The 19,917-nt window shown below is 42.0% G+C and overlaps 2 protein-coding genes across 3 annotated transcripts; both read right to left on the bottom strand.

Annotated features, from left to right (window-relative positions):
- Positions 1-5,363: 5,363 nt before the first annotated feature.
- On the bottom strand, positions 5,364-12,746 carry LOC100274378 (uncharacterized). 2 transcript variants are annotated; one of them, NM_001148738.2, is made up of 7 exons: positions 12,107-12,553; positions 11,961-12,005; positions 11,265-11,337; positions 6,840-6,937; positions 6,005-6,075; positions 5,754-5,883; positions 5,380-5,649 (listed from the first exon to the last, which is right to left on the bottom strand). In NM_001148738.2, the coding sequence occupies exons 1-6, from the start codon at positions 12,537-12,539 to the stop codon at positions 5,758-5,760; spliced, it is 846 nt and encodes a 281-aa protein (NP_001142210.2). In that variant the 5' UTR covers positions 12,540-12,553; the 3' UTR covers positions 5,380-5,649; positions 5,754-5,757. The 2 variants fall into 2 exon arrangements, with proteins under 2 accessions (XP_008651135.1, NP_001142210.2); XM_008652913.2 differs by lacking the exon at positions 5,754-5,883 and having other exon boundaries at positions 5,364-5,649; positions 12,107-12,746.
- A 113-nt stretch (positions 12,747-12,859) lies between these two features.
- Positions 12,860-18,981, bottom strand: LOC103632361 (probable protein arginine N-methyltransferase 3). Its single transcript, XM_008654177.3, has 7 exons — positions 18,513-18,981; positions 17,642-18,142; positions 17,423-17,520; positions 15,999-16,077; positions 15,652-15,915; positions 15,409-15,576; positions 12,860-13,585 (listed from the first exon to the last, which is right to left on the bottom strand). The coding sequence occupies exons 1-7, from the start codon at positions 18,795-18,797 to the stop codon at positions 13,148-13,150; spliced, it is 1,833 nt and encodes a 610-aa protein (XP_008652399.1). The 5' UTR covers positions 18,798-18,981; the 3' UTR covers positions 12,860-13,147.
- Between the last annotated feature and the right edge of the window lie 936 nt (positions 18,982-19,917).

Raw genomic sequence — 19,917 nt, 5'->3', positions numbered from 1 at the left:
TAATTCATCGGACTGTCCGGTGTGCCATCGGACTGTCCGGTGTGCCCATCGCCAGCAGCCTCCCCAATGGCTACCTTGGTGGTTGAGGGCTATAAATACCCCCAACCACCACAACTTCAAGCATCCAAGATTTCTGAAGATCACATTCAATACAAGAGCTCTAGCATTCACTCCTAGACACAATTCAAAAGATCAAAGCCTCTCCAAGTCACATATTAATCTTAAACACTTAGTGACTTATGAGAGAGAGATTTTGTGTTCTTTTGAGCTCTTGCTTCTTGGATTGCCTTTTTCTTTTTCCCATTATTATTCTCAAGTGCTTTGTAAGCGAGGCAAGAGACACCAAGTGTGTGGTGGTCCTTGCGGGGTCTTAGTGACCCGTGAGATTAAGGAAGAAAGCCCACTCGGTCTAAGTGATCGTTTGAGAGAGGGAAAGGGTTGAAATAGACCCGGTCTTTGTGACGTCCTCAATGGGGACTAGGTTCTTTGGAACCGAACCTCGGTAAAACAAATCACCGTGTTCATTCGCTTGATTCTCACTTGATTTGTTTTCCCCCTCTCTCCCGGATTTGATTTTAGTTCTAACGCTAACCCCGACTTGTAGTGTGTGTTTAAAGTTGTAAATTTCAGATTACGCTTATTCACCCCCCTCTAGGCGACTTTCAAGTACAGACCCAACTCAGTACATCATAAGCTATCAAGTTGCAGTCGCATCATCTGGGGGGACGCCACCACCATGGCCAAGTCATTCATCAAAGCCCTCAAAGGTCCAACTCTCACATGGTACTCAAGACTGCCACCATTGTCAATTGACTCATGGAATACGCTTCACGATAATTCTTGCTAAAGTTTCAAGGGTACAGACCTGAGACAAACGCTCTACAGAACTCTTGCTCTGTAGGTAGCAAGAAAAAGAAACTTTTCGAGAATACTACAAAAAAATTTCTCTTACTGAAATCACAGCTGCCTTCAGTCGATGACCATATAGCCATTCACTATGCAATCAGCGGCCTTCAGGCATGTGTTCTATATATCCACTGCATAAGGGATCCACCAAAAAACTTGCAGGAGTTATATCAGCTATTTGAATAGTATGTCCGATCAGAAGAGCTCCACCAGAGGAAAATCGAGTCTCAGCGGAAACCCAAGGAGACTCCACAATCCAGTAGAACGTGGATCAGGCCTTCGCAACCAGACTCAGCTCGGCAAGACCGCGCCCAGTCCCAAGTGCACAATATCGCAAATCAGCAGCAAACAGGAGATAACCCCCCTCGTCGTCAAGATTACCCCCTGCAGCAAGGTCACGGTGGCAAAGCGACCAGGGGTAGAGGCAGAGGCCGAGGACCTCAACAACAATGAAGATTCTATTGTCTCTTCCACGACGAAGACTCATCACACCCAACCAGGTACTTCCCAGAGACTAAAGCAACAAAGGACCGAATGGTCAGGACCCTACCAACTGACAACCAAAGAGTCACCGCTCACACTTACCAACCCCATCAATACAACCAACATCAATTTCAAAACGAACACCACTATTACCCCCAGCAGCAAAACCACAACCTATTTCCTCAACAACAGTGCCTGCAACACCAAGAAATCCTAGTGTTGTCGCCTCCACCACCTCAGCATCCAAACCAACCCCTACCACTACCAAAGCAAGAAGACTTCGCTGATCAACCCTTCAGGGGAGTAATCCACATGATATCCAGAGGGTCTAGCTCTAAGTTCGAAACAAAACGACAAAAGAAATACCATTACCGAAGGGTAAACCATGTAGCCCGCACCGGGCCCATCGTTCAAACAAAATGGTCCCATGTGCCGCTTACCTTCAATGCAAGGGACGTCGACCTCTGCAGTGTGCCCCATGCAGATGTGCTGGTGATAAATTGTAGAGTGGCAGGGTGGGATCTTTACAAAGTACTCATCAATAACGGTAGCCAGACAGAAATCATTTTCCTGCACGCCTTCGACCGCATGGGCATAAGTCACAGCCTACTCAAACCAGCAGACAACCCCTCTATGACTTCAGAGGAAAAGGAACCTTTCCACTCGGCAAAATTGAACTACCATAATCACTCGACACTGCGCCAAACGCAAGAAGCGAGCAGATCACCTTCGACATAGTCGATATGGTTTACCCATACAATGCCATCATGGGGCAATGATCCATCAATAAACTTAAAGCAGCTCTACATGGATTATACATGTGCATGAAGATCCCAAGCCCCTCTGGCGTAATCAACATATATGGAGACTAGCAGGTCGCCAGAAACATAGAGAGAGACTTCATCCCCGGCCAGCGCAATGTGCATTGCCTCACAGCTGACCACGAAGACCCTAGTAGCCTTCGCCCAATCAAACAAAAAAGGATCAACGCCTAGCTATAGAGAAACGAAGGGGTGAAAAAATCCCCCTAGACACAGCCACCCCCAATCAAATGGTCTTGATCAGCGAGGACCTCATCGAGGCAGAAGAAGAAAGACTCATGTCATATCTGAACCGCAATAAAGATGTATTCGAGTGGTCTGCTCTAGATCTCTTCAGCGTCAGTCGCACTATCATCGAGCATAGACTGAGCACCGACCCCACCGTGCGCCCTAAGAAACAAAAGTTATGGAAAATATTTGATGAGAAAACTGAAGCAGCGAAGGCAGAGGTCCACCGCCTACTCGAGGCAAAGTTCATTGAGCCAATTGCTTACCCCACTTGGATCGCTAATGTCGTAATGGTACAGAAGAAAAATGAAAATGGAGAATGTGCATAGATTTTATGTAACACCTCAAAATCTCATTTTGAAAATTAGGTAAAATTTTCCAAAGATTTTGTGTTAGAATATTGTTTTTTTAAAAACTTTTGAAGTCACATCTCCTAAAATAAATGATAAATGTTTTATAATAAATATTCAATAAAAGGGATTCTTATATAAATTATCCTTTGTTGAAGTTGATAAGTATCATATAAGGATAAATATTAGAGCATCATTTAATCGAGATTATACAATCAAAAATATTTTTCTCAAAACAATTATGTGGAGCAACATATACAAAAGTATTTACTTATGTAGGATAATAAACAAATAAATAAATAAAATGAATACTGCATCACATGTTGGATTTTGATTGTGCTTTTTATTTTGAAAATTAAATGTGAGACCAGAGTCAATTTTGAATTTGAAAATTTCAATAGAAATAAAACAAAAATTCAAATGAAAACAAAGAAAAACAGAAAAAGGAAAAGATGAATAGTTACCTGGGCCGAGGTCTTCGTTTTCGGCCCATCCCAAACCAAAGTCCCCTACGCAGCCCAATCTGGAGTCCGGCGCCGACCTGTGGGCCATGGCCGGCAGTCTTTGTGTGCTCTCACCCCTACGCGATGTCAATGACGCATGGGTCCGCAACGTCGGCCTCCTCTCATCTGCACACGGGTCAGCTCTGTCACCGACGCGTGGGTCCGCTTGGTCGGTTATCCTCAAGCTCGCGTCTGATGAAACTGATCCCCGCATCTGGCGGGTGCTCCTCTGGCCATCACAGCCACCAACACCTAGATATGCGGCTCGACCTCCAGACTATAAGAACTGAGCCTCGCGCCCTCATCTATCTCTAAGTTCTCTTGCATTATTCCTTGCTAATATTATTTTGTGTTGCTTCAAGTTAAATTCTCATTTAGAGAAGCAACGCCTTGAAATAAAGAACTTGTGTTATTGCTCTTCTTATCTAAGCCCTCTTGCTTCATTCTCCATAAACTTATCAGTTGTATTGATTTGTCAATTCCGTATTCTTTGAAAGCAACACTCTTTGCAAGAAAAGGACTTTGTTTTACACTCCGATAATTGTGCATCTTGTTCTAACCACTAATCAAGGGATCAAGTTTGGGTTTAAAGTTATAATTTTCATGTTTCGCCTATTCATCCCCCTCTAGGCAACTTTCAAGTCGCATTTAAAACCTTGGCCGAACGTAATTCAGTCGGACCTCCATCCGTTTGAGTCCAGTCGGCCAAGTTTCAGTCGCCATGGTTTCAGTCGAACGAATCTCAGTCGACCACGTTTGTTACAGTAAACCAAAACCTTCTAATGGCAGATTGTGAAGACCTTTGAGTTGATTGATGCTCAAATCAATTCAAAGTTCGGGGGCTAAACCCATTGGGATACAAAGACAGGACAAAGCTAAACTCAGAAGCAGATTGTGAAGACCTTTGATTTGATTGATGCTCAAATCAATTCAAAGCTCGGGGGCTACACCCCAATGGATACAAAGACAAGACAAAGCTAAAATAAAAAACAGATTGAGAAGACATTTGAGTTGATTGATGCTCAAATCAATTCAAAGTCTGGAAGCTACACCCATTGGGTGCACCTACAAAGACAAGACAAAGCTAAACTAAAAAAGCAGATTGTAAAGACCTTTGAGTTGATTGATGCTCAAATCAATTCAAAGCTCAAGTGCTACATCCACTGTGCACCCAATGGATACAAAGACGAAGCAAAGCTGCCTTCAAAAGCTCAGAAAAGTCAAAGGGCACAATTCTTACTTAGAATCTCGAGCCAATTACTCTCAAAAGTTAGCTTGAGCCTCGGGGGTTTGTGGGGTATAGATATACCCATGGTTCTCACGAACACAGAAACGTATTATAGGCCGCCTGATGGGCCTTCCAGTGGTTTGCTTTGTGGGACGAGTCATCAGGCCATGGCTCGGTTGGGCGAATTCGATCTAAGGTGGGAACTGGACGTCCAAGTTAGGCGTAGACCGAATCGCTGATATCTCAGATAAAGAAGTTGCACACACCTAAAGAGTTATACACTCGGTGTTAACTCGGCTGAGGAAGCGATTGAACTCTGGATAAACAAGACTACATGCCACGATAAAGGAGGAGATATGTAGAGTAGATAGTGATCACGACTTGTAAATGGATAACCCTCTGGTCATCTATATAAGGCCGAGGGGTATCTCTACAAAAACAGCTCATCCCATCACACACTAGCCATCATCCACGACCTCTGAGCACCATCGCAACTCATTTGTAATTCATATAACCTAGAACAATTTCAGTATACAGCCTCAACAGGAAGTAGGATGTTACACATTCAAGCGGCCCGAACCTGTATAAATCCTCATGCAAGATCGACGTGCTCCTGCACATACCATCGAGTCGCAGTCAACGACGTCGTCCTAACCAAAAGCATCACGTGGGTAACCCTGTGGTGCGCAATCGGGTCACAAACACTGACATATGTGTCCTCCACTAAAAATTCAGTTAAAAGTATGATAGTTTTAGTTTACAACAACTGATAAATTTATTTGTTTTGTGATGGAGAGAATAATAACACAATAGAGTTCTAATAAGAGATAATATTAGCAAAAAATGGTGGAAGAGTGATGGGAGCCACATTTTTCAATTGTCATGTGAATGAATTGATGTATTCTTATTTTATTACATACATAGTTTTTTTTCAAATTGCAATATAGAAATATACACTCCCAAACACAAACATAAACTCACCCCTTGCAGGGGTGGATTTAAAACCTGGACTGGGGTCCAGTATATAAAACTCCATATTGTTCATGTTTTATGTAGTATCTTCAGCTCATATTAGTGTCGATTGGATCAGCACTAGCCCAGCTCCATATTATTGGGTCCTCACACCATCCCTATAAACACACGCATGAAAACCATACTTCTATAAGCACTTTGAAAAGACTGAATAGGTAGGTTTCAAGATTGATTGTACAATGCTTTTTGGGATGGTTATAACCATGTCACTTGATGAGGATGCATCTTGCAGGAGAACCTTCAGCACCCCGCAATCTTAGTGGCAAGCAATGCAAGATGTATATTCCAGGGCTAACATGCTCCAGATTCAAGGCTTCGACAAGTATGACCTCCTAAACAGATGAAAATTATTAATTTCAATTAATTAGGTTGTGGATATTTCTAATATGTAAAGTCTCAAAATGTGTGTGTATCAGATTGCTAAAAGTCAAGTGTATAGTATGGAAATATTACCCTTTTTTCAAGAAATACTAGATGAGCTGGAATGCATTCATCAAATGCGCCCACTGACAAGTAGTCAACTCCTGCATAAACTAAAGGATGTTATGCTAGGAGAAGAACATGAGATAAGTAGAAGGGGAAACATGGTTCAACACTAAATGCTTAGCATAATACACATTTGTCATCCAGATTGTATCTTGTGATTGTTTCTATAAAAATCATTTTCACTTGTTACATCTTGATATGCTTTTCATTCGTGTGTATTCTCTCACAATAAATCAAGATCTCTAACCATCCATGCAATTTTAGTAAGGCGAAGTAAATGATTACCACCAAAACAAGGAATACATAACATAGTAACACAAATAAGCTTGGTACAAATATGCCACTAAATTAACTTACTCTCACTAGTAACAATTGTACCATAGTTTTGTAACTTACATTATATTGTGAGCTTAGATCATACACAAAATATCAGACCATATGAAGAAACAATAGGATGAAAAGTGTACAACATTGTAAGATCGGACTTAGAAAATGTTGCTAACAATGTCTGTGTCTTCCATGTATAAATATTCTTTAAACTATTTACTTAAAGTCGAAGTAAAAGTTCATATATTGATCTATTTCATTCAATAAAAGATCTAAAATATTGAAGTGTAGAAATGTTTTAGATAATGGACACTTTAGGCATAAAAATATCTCACTTGTATGCACCCTTTATTTTCATAGGCAATTGCTATTTCATACGATTAACTACTACTGATAAAAGGGACATAAATATTCTAAATTCAATAGAAATATTATTGCAAGCCCACAAATGACCCTTTAAATAGAACCAACTTACCAACTAGTTTGATGTCTGTATTATCAACCAACCATTGTGCACCATCCTTCATGAAGCCAACATAACTTGTATCAAATTCTTTCTTCCACATAAGCTTTCTACATAAAAATTATGGTGTTTTAACTTATTCGACAATTAACACAAATTTCCTTATGTCACCCATGAATATAGTTTTTTATACTTGACTTCCCAAATATTAAAAATGGAACAAGATCATTAATGAAGATGTATTCCAAGATTAATAAGGTACTCCCTTTGATTCCAAATTTAAGATGTTTAGGACATTCACATTGTCTCTAATATAACACTTTGACTTAAATTTGTTTGGTAAAAGTTTAATATATTAAATACAGGAAGTTATATTCTATGAAATCATTTTCAATGATGCATATATTGATTATTAATCTATGCATCTTTTTATGGCTAAGTTGATGAAGTTTGGCAAACTAGAATACTAAAATGGCCTATATTTGGAATTGAAGGTGGTATTACATTAAGATAAGCTTCATTGGTCAACATTATTCTAAATGGGTCTAGTTTACTTAGGTTGAAACTATTGTGGTAATCTCACAATTACGTGCACTATCTTCAAAATCATGAAAAACAAAAATAGATTATCCGATACGTTGAATCCATCGATAAGGGAAATGTAGAAATTGATGTGTTTGCATGCATATGCCTATGCATGTTCTTTGGACCGTGTCATATATATGGAGGTAAAAGTGTAAGGCTGTCTCCAACAGCACCCTTAAAAGGATCCTGTCCTCTAAATATAGAGGACTGTCAGGTCCCCTACGGCTCCAGCAAGGGACTCTATAGCGTCCTCTAAATTTTAGAGGATGTGGCAGGCACTCTAAATGTGGAGGGCTCCGGGAGTGCGCTATCCGCGCAGCTCGTCCACCAGCCGCCGCGAGGAAACTTCCGCGTCCTCCTACCCCGCGCTGGCGACTGCATCTTCCGGGGCCGAGCCCTCGATCCGGCGCGCTTCGCCGCCGGCATCGAGGCAGGAGGGCGAGAAGCGGCCGTGCGGAGGCGGGTCTGTCGGCGTAGAGCTCGCACCCCTTCGAACCAAGGCCGCGCGACCCACCGCAACCCAAGATCCAAGCCAGCTTCCCCCTGTTCGTCGCCGGAGAGTCGCCATCGGAAAAAGGCTTCGTCGTCCGCCGACTTCGTCGAAGGCAACCGGCAAAAGGAAGAGAAGCTCGTCGCCGCCGTCGTCTTCGTCTTCGATTCGGTCCACCGAGCCAGATCCGCGAAGAGCGAGGTACGAACTACACAAATCCTTTTTTGTTTAGTACTGAACCATTACCGTATTTTATTGTTCGTATTTGGGGGCATGGATTAGGGTTTGTGGGATGTTTAGGGTTTACGATCTGGAGCATTGTAAATAATGCGCTTCAATTTCATGCATCAATGGCTTATTGTTGTGCCCGGATGCTTAAATTTACACCAGTTTTGGGGGATCCATTTCGGGTTTGGGGGGTTGTTCGTCCCCGATGAATCGGTTCTGTCCAGATTCAAATTACTCAACATTAATTTTGTATGCGACCATGGTAACCTAATCTGCAAATTTATAACAGGTTCACATAGATGCAATGTACATTGATTAAGGGTTCATTTCAACTGTGTACTCATAGTTTGGAATCCCTTCAATTCAGTAGTTTGTATAAGATACATAAATTGTAGTCGGTGTTAACTAATTCAACACTGTGTTTGATGTAGCCATGGATTCGGAGAACGAAAAGCTCCGTAAAGCACTGGCTACTCTGCTCAGAGTTGTTCAAAAGCGTAGTTGTGACATCGTTGATGTCGTCAAATCAGCCTTCCAGCCTTTCAACTCACCTTTGGTCGACGAATTGAACCGAGCACTAGTTGAGATTGACGACCTCGCCAAGGATCTTGAAGACGTAGCAGTGCAAACTCAGTGGGAGGTAGAAAATATGGCTAACAGTCAAGTGAAAGAACATCCACAACAAGAGGAAGCAGTAGAGGACCTTCTCATACAAGATGGTTCAGAAGACGACCTACTGATAGACGAAGAGTCACCAATTAACTATGAAGACCTTGTGGGCTACGACGATGGTCGTGACTACTCAACCGACGACACATATCCGTACTAGTGTTCTAGGTTTAACTTCAGTATAAGTATTGTAGCATGTTCAGGTCTATGTTAAGGTGTACTTGTTGGTTGGTATGATCATGCTTTTGGGGGAGTTTAATGTTCTGGTCTATGTAAACTGAATCCGGTTCAGTTACTACAATAATTATTGTGTTTTGTTGGACTATGTTTGCCTTACTTTATACCATGTTATATGATGACTACATGCTCATTTATATCATGTTTGATGTGCCTTTATTGCATAGAATGGGGAGTGATTGGAACCAGGTGATGTCTCAATATGGAAGCTTCCTTAGCCAGATTGACGAGCAGCCTATCGGAACACAACATTCTGAATTTCCAGTTGATGGGCAACCCGAGGGCTCAAGAACACCAGCTGTTACTAAAAAGCCAACTCAAAGAACTAAGCTAGCAAACTTCACTGCTGAAGAGGACACAAGGGTATGCCATGCATGGCTTGCTGTTAGTTGCGATCCCATTATTAACACAGGGCAGAAACGTCAAGGATTTTGGAGTAGAATTACTGAAGCATACAACTCAAGACGAGGAACATTGCCAGAAAGGTCCACAAAATCTTTGATGAGTAGATGGGATACTATCAAAACACAGTGTTCCACTTTTGCTGGATATTATGCATGTTTTCATGATGTCCCCAATGTGTTCAGGACTCCAACCGTATGCAGGTCCACGGACCACACCCCATCTCTTCTGGAGTACACCGAAAGCTCGTTCTATATCTTTTCGAGCAGACTCTTGAATTGTTGCAAAGTGTTGGGTTCTAACATCGTAGGGGTTACAGATTGTCTTGACAAATGCGGGCCAGTCAGGGTAAATCCCGTCCGCTAGGTAATATCCCATATTGTACGTGTGACCATTCACAGTGAATGAAACTGGAGGTGTGTCACCGCTCAGATGCCTTTCGAAAAGGTTTGAACGGTGAAGAACATTTATGTCGTTGCAACTACCTGGCAGACCAAAATATGCATGCCATATCCACAGGTCATACGACGCAACAGCTTCCAAGATCATGGTAGGATGTTTACCACGCCCTGTAAACATCCCCTTCCATGAACTTGGGCAGTTACGCCACTCCCAATGCATGCAATCAACACTACCAAGCATACCAGGAAACCCACGTGACTCGCCAACTTGGAGAAGGCGTGCGATATCTTCTGCATTTGCTGCACGGAGATAATACGGAGCAAACGCGGTTTGGACAGCCGTGCAAAAGTGTTTCAATGCCTCATGAGCAGTAGATTCCCCAATACGTACGTATTCGTCAACGGCATCAGCCGGAATACCGTAAGCAAGGATTCGAACAGCAGCAACAACTTTCTGTAGAGCAGAAAGACCAATCTCACCCGCACAATTTGGACGCTGAATAAAATAAGGATCCACTTGTTGCACAACATCAACAAGGCGCTCAAAGACATGGCGACGCATGCGGAACCTACCATACATTTCATGTGTCATAATAGGGGTCATGAAGTTTTGTACATGGTAAAAAGAATGTGTTAATTGTAAATACCTCCTACGAAATTGAGCATCCGTGTACACCGGGTTGGCTCCAAAGTAGTCCGCTCGGATTCTTGCATCGCCGCTCATGTGATCACGATGAATCCTAACACGCCCTGGAATCGAACCACCATGACGACGCTCATTGCGTACACGTCGCCTCCTATTGACCATGTGCCTCGCCAACTGCAACTCTTCTTCTTCCTCTTCCATTTCTTCCATCAACCGCACAAGAAAATTGTTTTCTAAGTAGGGATTCATGGTTGTGGAGTTTGTAAAGGCAAGGTTGAGTGAAGTATGGAAGGCTCACTTGGTATTTATAGAGGAAGTACGCTTCGGTAGAAGCCATGCGCTTCTCGTGCAAGAGAAGCTAGGCTATGGCTTCTCGAAGAAGAGTACGGGCTTACGGTGCAAGCTTGTCCATTTGAAAACATATTTTGCCAACGATATTATACTATGTGGCGCGTTATCGACAACAATTACACAACAACAAAACAAGCAATGTAATTAATATTGACATTTCGAATTTATTACTTTCAAAATTAATAAATACAATTTTTACGTATCATTTATGTAGCGTCAAATGAGAAGAAAACAAAGAAAAATGAAAAAGAAATGGAAAATGTGAATCTGTTAACACTGTAGCTTTAGGGGACGGAATTTAGAGGACGCTGCTGGAGACGGAGAATATATAGAGGACAGAATCTTTTAGAGTGTTCTGTAAAGGACAGAGAATATTCCTTTAGGGGACGAAATTTAGGGGACGCTGCTGGAGACAGCCTAAAACATACCTGTCTGTATTTAGGGTCCGAAAGAGTACACGTCGAACACCTTTAGGAATGTTTAGGGATGCCATAACATCAGCTACAATAAAAAAATAGGCAATATTTTGTGACTTGTCTTGAACTAAAGTCATGTTACACACCATCATATTAAGAACATTTTTAATCCAAAAGTGCTTGTGAGTTATGTTAACCATTCCAAAAGTCTAGCTATATGCCTATATTTTTGTAATCATCAATTGACTCTACATCATGGGACGTTAGATAATGCTTGGTCGTTTAAAACCTATGCTAAACACCATGATACCCACCTGCAATTTAGAATTTGAACCTCTTATGGAAATATTTTTTTAGATAACAGAATAGAAGTATCTAATTATTATTTACTAAAAAAATAGTAGGGTTATGGATGGTCATATGTACGTATCTAGAGTTAGGTTGTTTACACAGCTACAACTATAAGAATTCTTAGAGCTAGTCATCATCTCAAGTTTCATGAAGCTGCTGGTAAACTGAAAGAATTTGATTGGACAATCTTATTATTATTGTTATTTTGTTATAAAAACATTCTCTAAGCCAAATAATATAATCCTACCAAAAAAAGGTGAGGATTTTGGCTAATGCTAATTTACGAGCAAAGTATGTACTGCAGTAGACAGTAGTACTCAAAAGTAAATGTTGGTCTGTTGTGTCTTTTTATTTTACCTGTGATGTTCTTATCTCTGGGAACGTCAACCAACAGCGCTGGTCCTGCACACCGTTTCAACTCATTTTTTTTACTTACTTTTGGAGAAAAATAAACCCTTCTTAAAGTACAGTAAATGCTGAAAGCAACATTGATAGCAATATACCGTTGAGGACAGCGAGGTCGAGGGTGTCGACGTCGAAGCCGGTGTCGTAGTAGTGCTCGAAGACGTGTCCCGGCGCGTCGACGTGGGTGCCGGAGTGCGCAGTGAGCCGGAGCTCCGAGAAGTTAGCGATGTCGGAGCCGTTGCGCATGGACCGCGCCAGCTGCAGGAACTCGCCGGAGCCCTCTGATGACTCCCACTCCGGCATGTCCTCGCGGTAGTAGTGGCTGATGTCCACGATCCGCCCGCCGTCGAACTCTTCGCGCCGCTCCGGCGCAGGCACCAGCACCGTTGCTTTCTCCGCCTCTGCCTCTAGCATACCGCTGCATGCCTCCTCAGCGTGCGCGTAGCCCGGGTGCGCGGCGGTCTCGCCGGAGACAACCGTTACCACCGGAAGCAGCAGCAGCTGGGAGAGGAGCAGGGACGCGAGATCCATGGAATGGATATGCCTTGACTGGGGAGTGGGTGCCTAGCAGCACAGCTGTTGTAATATACGTGTGGGAGTCTAATATTTCCACGTCATTGCTTACGACCGTGTTGAAAAAAAGTATTACTTTCTCGTTTCGTAATGGAAAGAATAACGAAAGAGGTTGGAAAGAGAAAAAGTGTACTACTTAAACTTTAGTAGCTTACGAATGGAGGGCATCATATCATATACACTGATTCCATAAGCTCTACTTTTTTTGTTTAATTTTAAAGTACAATGCAGGTGTGCATCGGTTAGATAAACAGCTACATGCCATTGCTGTTTGTGAATTGTGCGCAACACGTTTGATGACTACAACAAATACATTATGTTTGCCTTCAACCCCGTCAACATCATTCAACTGAACTAGGGCCAAACCAATGCGAATTAGATTATTGTACAACATTACACCCTAACCATTCCAGAAAGCCTTCCAATCTAATTCTCACGATCATCGTTTTACCAAAAAATCAGTAGCACAAAGTGCTCCATTCAGTGTGCAAAACTTAAACGACCAAGACAAATTCTAGTAACAATTGCTTGTGGTGGTAGGAAGCCCAAAGAGGTATAATGATTGGTCACAAGTTGAATATCTGAACAGGCCAGCTGCGCTTCCGGCCATCTGAACTGATTGCTGTGGTTTCAACCGATATGTCTATGCTGCGGTGCTCAGATGCCCTCACGATGCTGATCCGAGACCTGAGCGCCGTAGCTGGGCACTCATCTGTGCCAGCCAATGCAGATGAACCCAGGGTTGATTCCTCCTTCGCCATTGCAATGGGCTCTTCAAAGGTGAAGATTGTCTGTGACCAGTGAGTTGGTGTAGAGAAGGGAGAGGTGGAGAGGACAACAGGCTTCTCCTTGCAGAATCTGTCGGTAAACCCCGTGTCAAACCACAAGACAATGCCATAGCACCAGGTCACTCCTGACACAGTGGCACTACTTTCACTGAGCATCAGCTCAAAGCTTGCAGTAAAATCCATCTCACTTTCCTTCATACTTGCAAGATCAAAGGACTGAATACAAAAAACAGAAGCAACATGTTAGTATAAATCTCTTAATTCAAAGTGGCATTTGAGCAAATTTTACAGAATACTCGAAGTACAGAAAATACTACAAGACTACAATTCATTTTTTTTTACAAAACTACGCTTTCTAAAACCAGTTTCACAAAACTTGATTTTTATCAACATAGGCATCAAAATATAGACTTGAATCATTTTTGACAAACTACACTTTTTTTTGTGAGGACATCAGTCCTTCAATTCAAATTTCAAACCACACCACCAGCTACAACAGACATGCAATGACTAGCCACTCGGTCTTGTGCACACGAACTCAATTCTGTGATTCTTGTAAGGAATGAAGGTGAAGACATAAAAAAATGAGAGCGAAACAGAAGGGGTGGTGTGCCACCTGTTCTGAGCTAGGCCCATGTAATAAAGACCACATTTAGGCAGATTTGGAAGGGATGGGAGAGAATTGTGCAAACATTGTACTTCAGTTGTGTCAGATGACTCATGCAAGACAGCCTTTGAGAATTCCACATGTGTCGAGATTGTTCTTAATATATTCCAGTTTTGCCAAAGTCAGGTTGCATAAATTGGACCTTGTTTTCAGATAGCAAGGTCAATAACCATGTCAAGTTGGTTCTGTGATTACTAAGGCGAGCCGCCCACGATCTGTTTCTTCATAGTTAGATTTAGATCACAAGTCACCTCCACCTGCTTGATAGTTAGCCTTAGGGTCACTCGTCACCCCAACAGTGTTTTGTAACCTCACTCTTCAGGTAATCAGATCTCAAAAGTGTAGTTTTTCCATACAAATGACAATAAATGTGGTTTTGTGATAGAGCATTATAACAGAGGTTTAGTTTTCTAAACTTGATTCCTCAGACCTCAAAGTGTAACTTTACAAAAGAAAAGGTTGCTAAAAATAGTTCTATGGAGCTACAAGGTGGTTTTTAAAAAGTGCAGTTTAGCATTAAGTACCACAAATTTTCCCTGTACAAAGAAACACGTGCATCACATTAAGGGCACGTTTGGCAGCCTTTCTGCTCCCTTTTCTAGCGAGAAACAGCAGGAATCGGTGCCAAACGCATAAAGGACATAGCAATTCTGGAGCAAAACCTTTCTTGCTTTTGTACTATGGGAGAGAAACGGTGAAATGGTGGTTTCTAGTGACTCATTCTTCCTTCTCCACCTCATATTTTTTCAATTAACCTTTTTTAAGCGGGCCAAGTTAAAATGGGTTGTATTTAAGTGGTTCATCCAGGAAAAAGGTTGGATGTTTTTGAAGTATATTTTTATTTGACTTTTTTGTGAATTCGTACACAGCCTATCAGTCAAGTGGTTTCACAAAGTGATTCTGATTCATCATATCCAAAACGTTTCTACGAGAATCCGGACTTCCGGAGCCCTGCCAAATGCTCCATAGGGTAGTTAACACCCAGATTGATATCTAGCTCTACAGACATTTAACAAATTCAACATCAGAAGTGAAACTAAGGCCCTGTTTGAATGCGCTAGAACCAATAGTTAGTTGCTAAAATTAGCTAGAGATATCCAAACAACCCAACTAATAGTTTAGTTATTAGCTACTTTTAGTTGGAGACATCCAAAAGCCCCCAACTAATAGAGTCCAGCTAACTATTAGCTACATCCTCAAATACCCATTAGTAATTAGTTCGTTCAACCCAGCTAAAATTAGCTAATAGTTAGCTAGCTATTTGTTAGTCAGCTAATTCCACTAGTAACTTTTTAGCCAGCTAACTATTAGCTCTAGCCTCTAGTACATTCAAACAGGGCCTAAGTAAATATGCACAGTTACAGGAACTTACATGGAGTACAGCAGTCTCTGTCACAATATCCTGAGAAGACAGTACATCAACTACAGGAAATCGAGCTGAAGTTGAAGTTACTTCTTTGCCAATACATGACATATCAAAGCCATATACGTTTTCCCAAAATGGCAAGCTAGTTCCACCTTTCCCGAAGCCAGCACCAAGCTAAAGGGTGGATCAGGCACGAGTTGTCAAACAGCAGAAAATACAGGACAGAATACAAGGAAGCAACTGACTTACAATCATTGCAGTATCTGGGAGAATAGCACCACCAGGTTTTAGAAAATGATCACGTGCATATATGACAGAACTTAGCATGGATTCGTACAGCAGGCAATATCCCATCCATTCACTCACTAATAGATCAAAGCCATTTTGTGGGACTTGTATTTTCTGGTTTAGCTCTTCAGCCTTTGTATGTACGACACTTATAACTTGAGCACTGCCTTGCTTCTGTTCTGCTTCCACGTTCTCATCATACAACAGACCATTATTCTTTGCAACCTGCATCATGCAGTACCTATAAGTTACTCATGGTACAAAGAGGTTGGTACTTTAATACAATTTTGAAGAGAAAAGTGGCATACTTGGGTAGCCACAGAAGCCATCTTTGCACTCCCATCAACAGCAACAACTCTAGATGCACCAGCCCTAGCTGCAAAAAGACTGTAGATAGGGGGCATATCAACAGCCGCACATGCAAAATTAACAATTCATCATGCATAAAAAAGGTAGCCATTTGCTTATTTTTATGACCATCCTTGGACTTCAGAAATATGACCACTATATAACATGCAGTGCTTTCTGGTCATGATAGTAAAGGTGTTCTAGCTTTAGTACTTACTCCCTCCGTCCCAGTATATAAGGTGTAATCACCTCTGGTTCAAAGTCCAAAAAATGTATTTAATTCTCTCTATCAACACTATTACTACTGCATCGATGTATGTGTGTCTAGAGAGCATGTATTATGTTATGGGACAAGAACAAAAAGTTGTTACGCCTTATATTATGGGACGGAGGGGGTACTTATGACAAATATAAGTCTACTAGTTAGTTGCCCGTGTATATCATACAAACAGACATTGCTTAAACGAGACAGTTATCCAAACACGATCCAAACTTATAAATTAGGTGAGTTTGAATTGCGGTGTGGGGTCAAACAATGCGATATCAGGGACGGTGAGTGAGAAGGTACTGGACTATCGATGACTAAATGGGTTGTGCCTAGCGGGCTAGCCTAAGACAGGACTCATTTAATAGTGCAACGGCCCAGCCCGACACGATCGAAAGTGGGCCTGTACCGTGCCTGGGTAGTTTTCTTGTGGGCCCCCGACCTGTCACAATTTTTTATTTCAAAATTATTAGTATACATATATTTATAATACGCATCTTTTATATAGCACAAGCCAATAAATTGGTTAGGAGGCGGTAGTCGTTCTGCGCAACCTGGGTTCAAATCCCATCGAGTGCATATTATTTGGATTTTTCATTCGCGGGTGCACATGGGGTGGAACGACGCGGGAAGAAATTCCCACATTATAATAGTAGAGATTTAGATTTTCCCTAACTACTAAGTCGTTTTTAAAACAAAATTGACTAGCAATATCTACATAAGCATCTTAAATCAAAACAGCTATATGTCATCAAAATACTTTAGATAATGAATCAATAAATATCAATTTTGTTTTACCAATCCTTATAAACTTTAGATATAGATCATCGAGTTAAATTATGAACTAGATCAGGCTTATGAGCACTGTACCTACTTAGGACCTTAATGTGCAACCAAATCAAAATTATCCATAACCAGTCACTTGAGTACAATTATCAACCCAGACCTTTCTTGTGAACTATTATTCCAGTGGTTATGTTTTCCAGATGAGCAATATGAAGCCTATTTGCTTTTACGGGATCCAAAGCTTGCATCATTAAGTTTCATGGTTAAGATAAACTACCCCCCACGCGTATAAGTAATCAGTAGGTGATCATCATATGGTGAATGCTTTTATACCTTAGAATTCCTGTGCCACAACCAACATCTAGTACAGTTGCTCCACTTATTAGGCTAGGATTGCCTAAAATTGCATCTCTGTAAGCATCTGTTCTGACCTGAAAAAGGTTATTCAGAGTATTCGGTGTTTTCAGACCACACAAATACATACCGTACGTGAATAGAAATAAATATTTCATATGAACTTGTTGACTACAAATCCAGAAAGAGTTCACCTACTTTATCACCGAGCATCTCCCTGTGGATACCAAATGAACTATAAGATCCAAAGTAGTTATCATCCACAGTTTTGATTGCTTTGGAATTAACACTAGCACGTGCAACCTTTAGGTGGCCATCAATCGCCACATGAAGGGACTCTCTGACTTCCCTTTGTGTACTACCAATAGTACACTCTTGCTGAAATTGAGCACTGATGTCAGAATCATTTCTTTCTGATATGCTGCTCAGCTTGTTCCCCCATGGTTCAGCTAAAACCTCATTCCCAGCTGAATATTGTCCCTTTTCCATTGACACTCCACAGTCCCCATCTTCATCATCGTCATCGATTGACAAGCTGTGCAAAAGGGAGTCATCTTCCATGAAAGGTTTCAAGTACACATCGTCCTCCCATGGCACCTTTCCCTCAATTAGGCAATTCTCCACTGTGTGCAAGTGGCTGCAGAGTTCTGTGTTGGAAGAGAATGCTTGGCCACAGCTCCAGCATTTTTTCTCTGCAACCTATGAATCAACAACAGCTAGAAATCAAGCAGAGTACGCTCATAAATTGATAAAATTGTAACCTTAATCAGCCGTTCATACCAGGCCCTGTTTGGTTTCGCTTATAATCCGCTTATGGATGAAAATAAGCGAGAATCTCAACAAACACCTAGATTATTTTTGTTCTTACAGAATCGACAGTTTATCTGTTGAAGTAATAAGTGAAAATCGAATGATTGCGAGAAACTTGGCGTTTCCACGAATCTAAGCGTGGTGGAGAAGCGTAACCAATCAGGGCCTAAGCAAAGCAGTTGAGCCTGTAACACTATTGCAGGCATTAACGTGTCCCAAAAAAAATATAACTGTCAGCAGAAGGGTGTTGCTGACACACCTTGGAGCGGACAAAGTTGATGAGCTTGATGCAGCTGTAGAAATCCAGCCCCAGCTCCTTCACAATCATGTGGAAATCAAAGCAGTGCTCGGCGGCGCAGTGCTCGAAGAGTGAGCTCTCGGAGTCGAAACTCGAGCTACAGAACAAACACAGCAGCCCACCGCCAACATCTTCGCCGTCGGAGCACCAGTCGTCCCACCCCTCCTCTTCGTCCTCCTCATCTTCTTCCTCCTCGGGCCTCAGCGGCTCTTCTGCCTCCTCCTTGTCTGCACGTCTGCGTTCCATTTACTGCGCGGCAAGGTTTGCAGGGAGCTCTCTGGCGCACTCGTTCGGTCAGTCGTCTCGCCGGTCCGCGCCGCCGCTCAGGCTAGTGCTTCACCGAACTAGGGTTTTAGACAGATGAGGGCACTAGGGTTCTAGGACCAGTCATCCAACCTGGGCCATTTTGAGGCCCTGTTTGATTTAGAGTGGAACTTTAGTCAATTTTGCCTTGTTTGGTAGTACTTCGTTTCAAAAATTACAAAAATTACAGTTTCGGATTTTCAGCGTTATCATGAAATAACTTTAATAAATTGGTAATACAGAGTTTAAAAGTGTTAGCTTGCCCATACACTTGAGCTCCTGTAATACAATTAATTTGTATGAGCTTTCTTAATTACCCTTGATGATTAGTGGGTAGAGAAAGAGACATGCATCGGGTCGGTGTCTCGACCCGAGGGTCTTACCAACCAATGAAATTATGTTGTGTGCCCTGACCAGATGAGTGATGCAAGATGACACAAGTCGTTTTATCCTAGTTCGGATGAGAGAATGTCCTAATTCTAGCAGAAGAAGGATGAGACTTACATTACTTGCACCTAAGCACTTACATTAGAGAGTACAAGGTGATCGGGCGAGGGAAATATCCCAAGTCCCTAGGGTTGATTGAGGCAAATGCCAATATCGTGGTGGAGGTGGAAACATGAAGTGTTTGTCTGCCTCCTTGAAGGCAAGGGTCGTACCAACCAGTGAAATTATGTTGTGTCCCTTGACCCAGATGAATGATGCAAGATGACACAAGTCGTTTTATCCTAGTTCGGACGAGAGAATGCCCTAATTCTAGCAGAGGGAGGATGAGACTTACATTACTTGCACCTAAACACTTACAATAGAGAGTACAAGCTGATTGGGAGAGGGAAAGATCCCAAGTCCTAGGGTTGATTGAGGCAAGTGCCAATATCGTGGTGGAGGTGGAAACCATGAAGTGTTCGTTTGCCTCCTTGAAGTCGTGGACTATCCTATTTATAACCTCAAGTAGGGCTGCTAGGAGTACCGGAGCTGGCCGTGTATGGTGAGGAGGCGTAGCCGAGCCCCTGCAGATGGTATAGCCTAGAGCATGGGTCTTGTACTTACTTTGACTTATGCC

Source organism: Zea mays, chromosome 7 (assembly GCF_902167145.1).
Source record: "Zea mays cultivar B73 chromosome 7, Zm-B73-REFERENCE-NAM-5.0, whole genome shotgun sequence".
NCBI lineage: Eukaryota > Viridiplantae > Streptophyta > Magnoliopsida > Poales > Poaceae > Zea > Zea mays.
This window is presented reverse-complemented; position numbering and strand designations above follow the sequence as displayed.

Excerpts from the sequence above, each read along its gene's own strand:
- LOC100274378 (NM_001148738.2), bottom strand. The coding sequence starts at position 12,539 with ATGGATCTCGCGTCCCTGCTCCTCTCCCAGCTGCTGCTGCTTCCGGTG. Across the intron at positions 12,006-12,106 it reads CGACCTCGCTGTCCTCAACG|GACCAGCGCTGTTGGTTGAC; the intron begins GTATATTGCTAT and ends AACGGTGTGCAG. Across the intron at positions 6,076-6,839 it reads TACAGACATCAAACTAGTTG|GAGTTGACTACTTGTCAGTG; the intron begins GTAAGTTGGTTC and ends TAGTTTATGCAG.
- LOC103632361 (XM_008654177.3), bottom strand. The coding sequence starts at position 18,797 with ATGGAACGCAGACGTGCAGACAAGGAGGAGGCAGAAGAGCCGCTGAGG. Across the intron at positions 17,521-17,641 it reads GGGAGATGCTCGGTGATAAA|GTCAGAACAGATGCTTACAG; the intron begins GTAGGTGAACTC and ends AACCTTTTTCAG. Across the intron at positions 16,078-17,422 it reads TGTGGCACAGGAATTCTAAG|TCTTTTTGCAGCTAGGGCTG; the intron begins GTATAAAAGCAT and ends CCCTATCTACAG.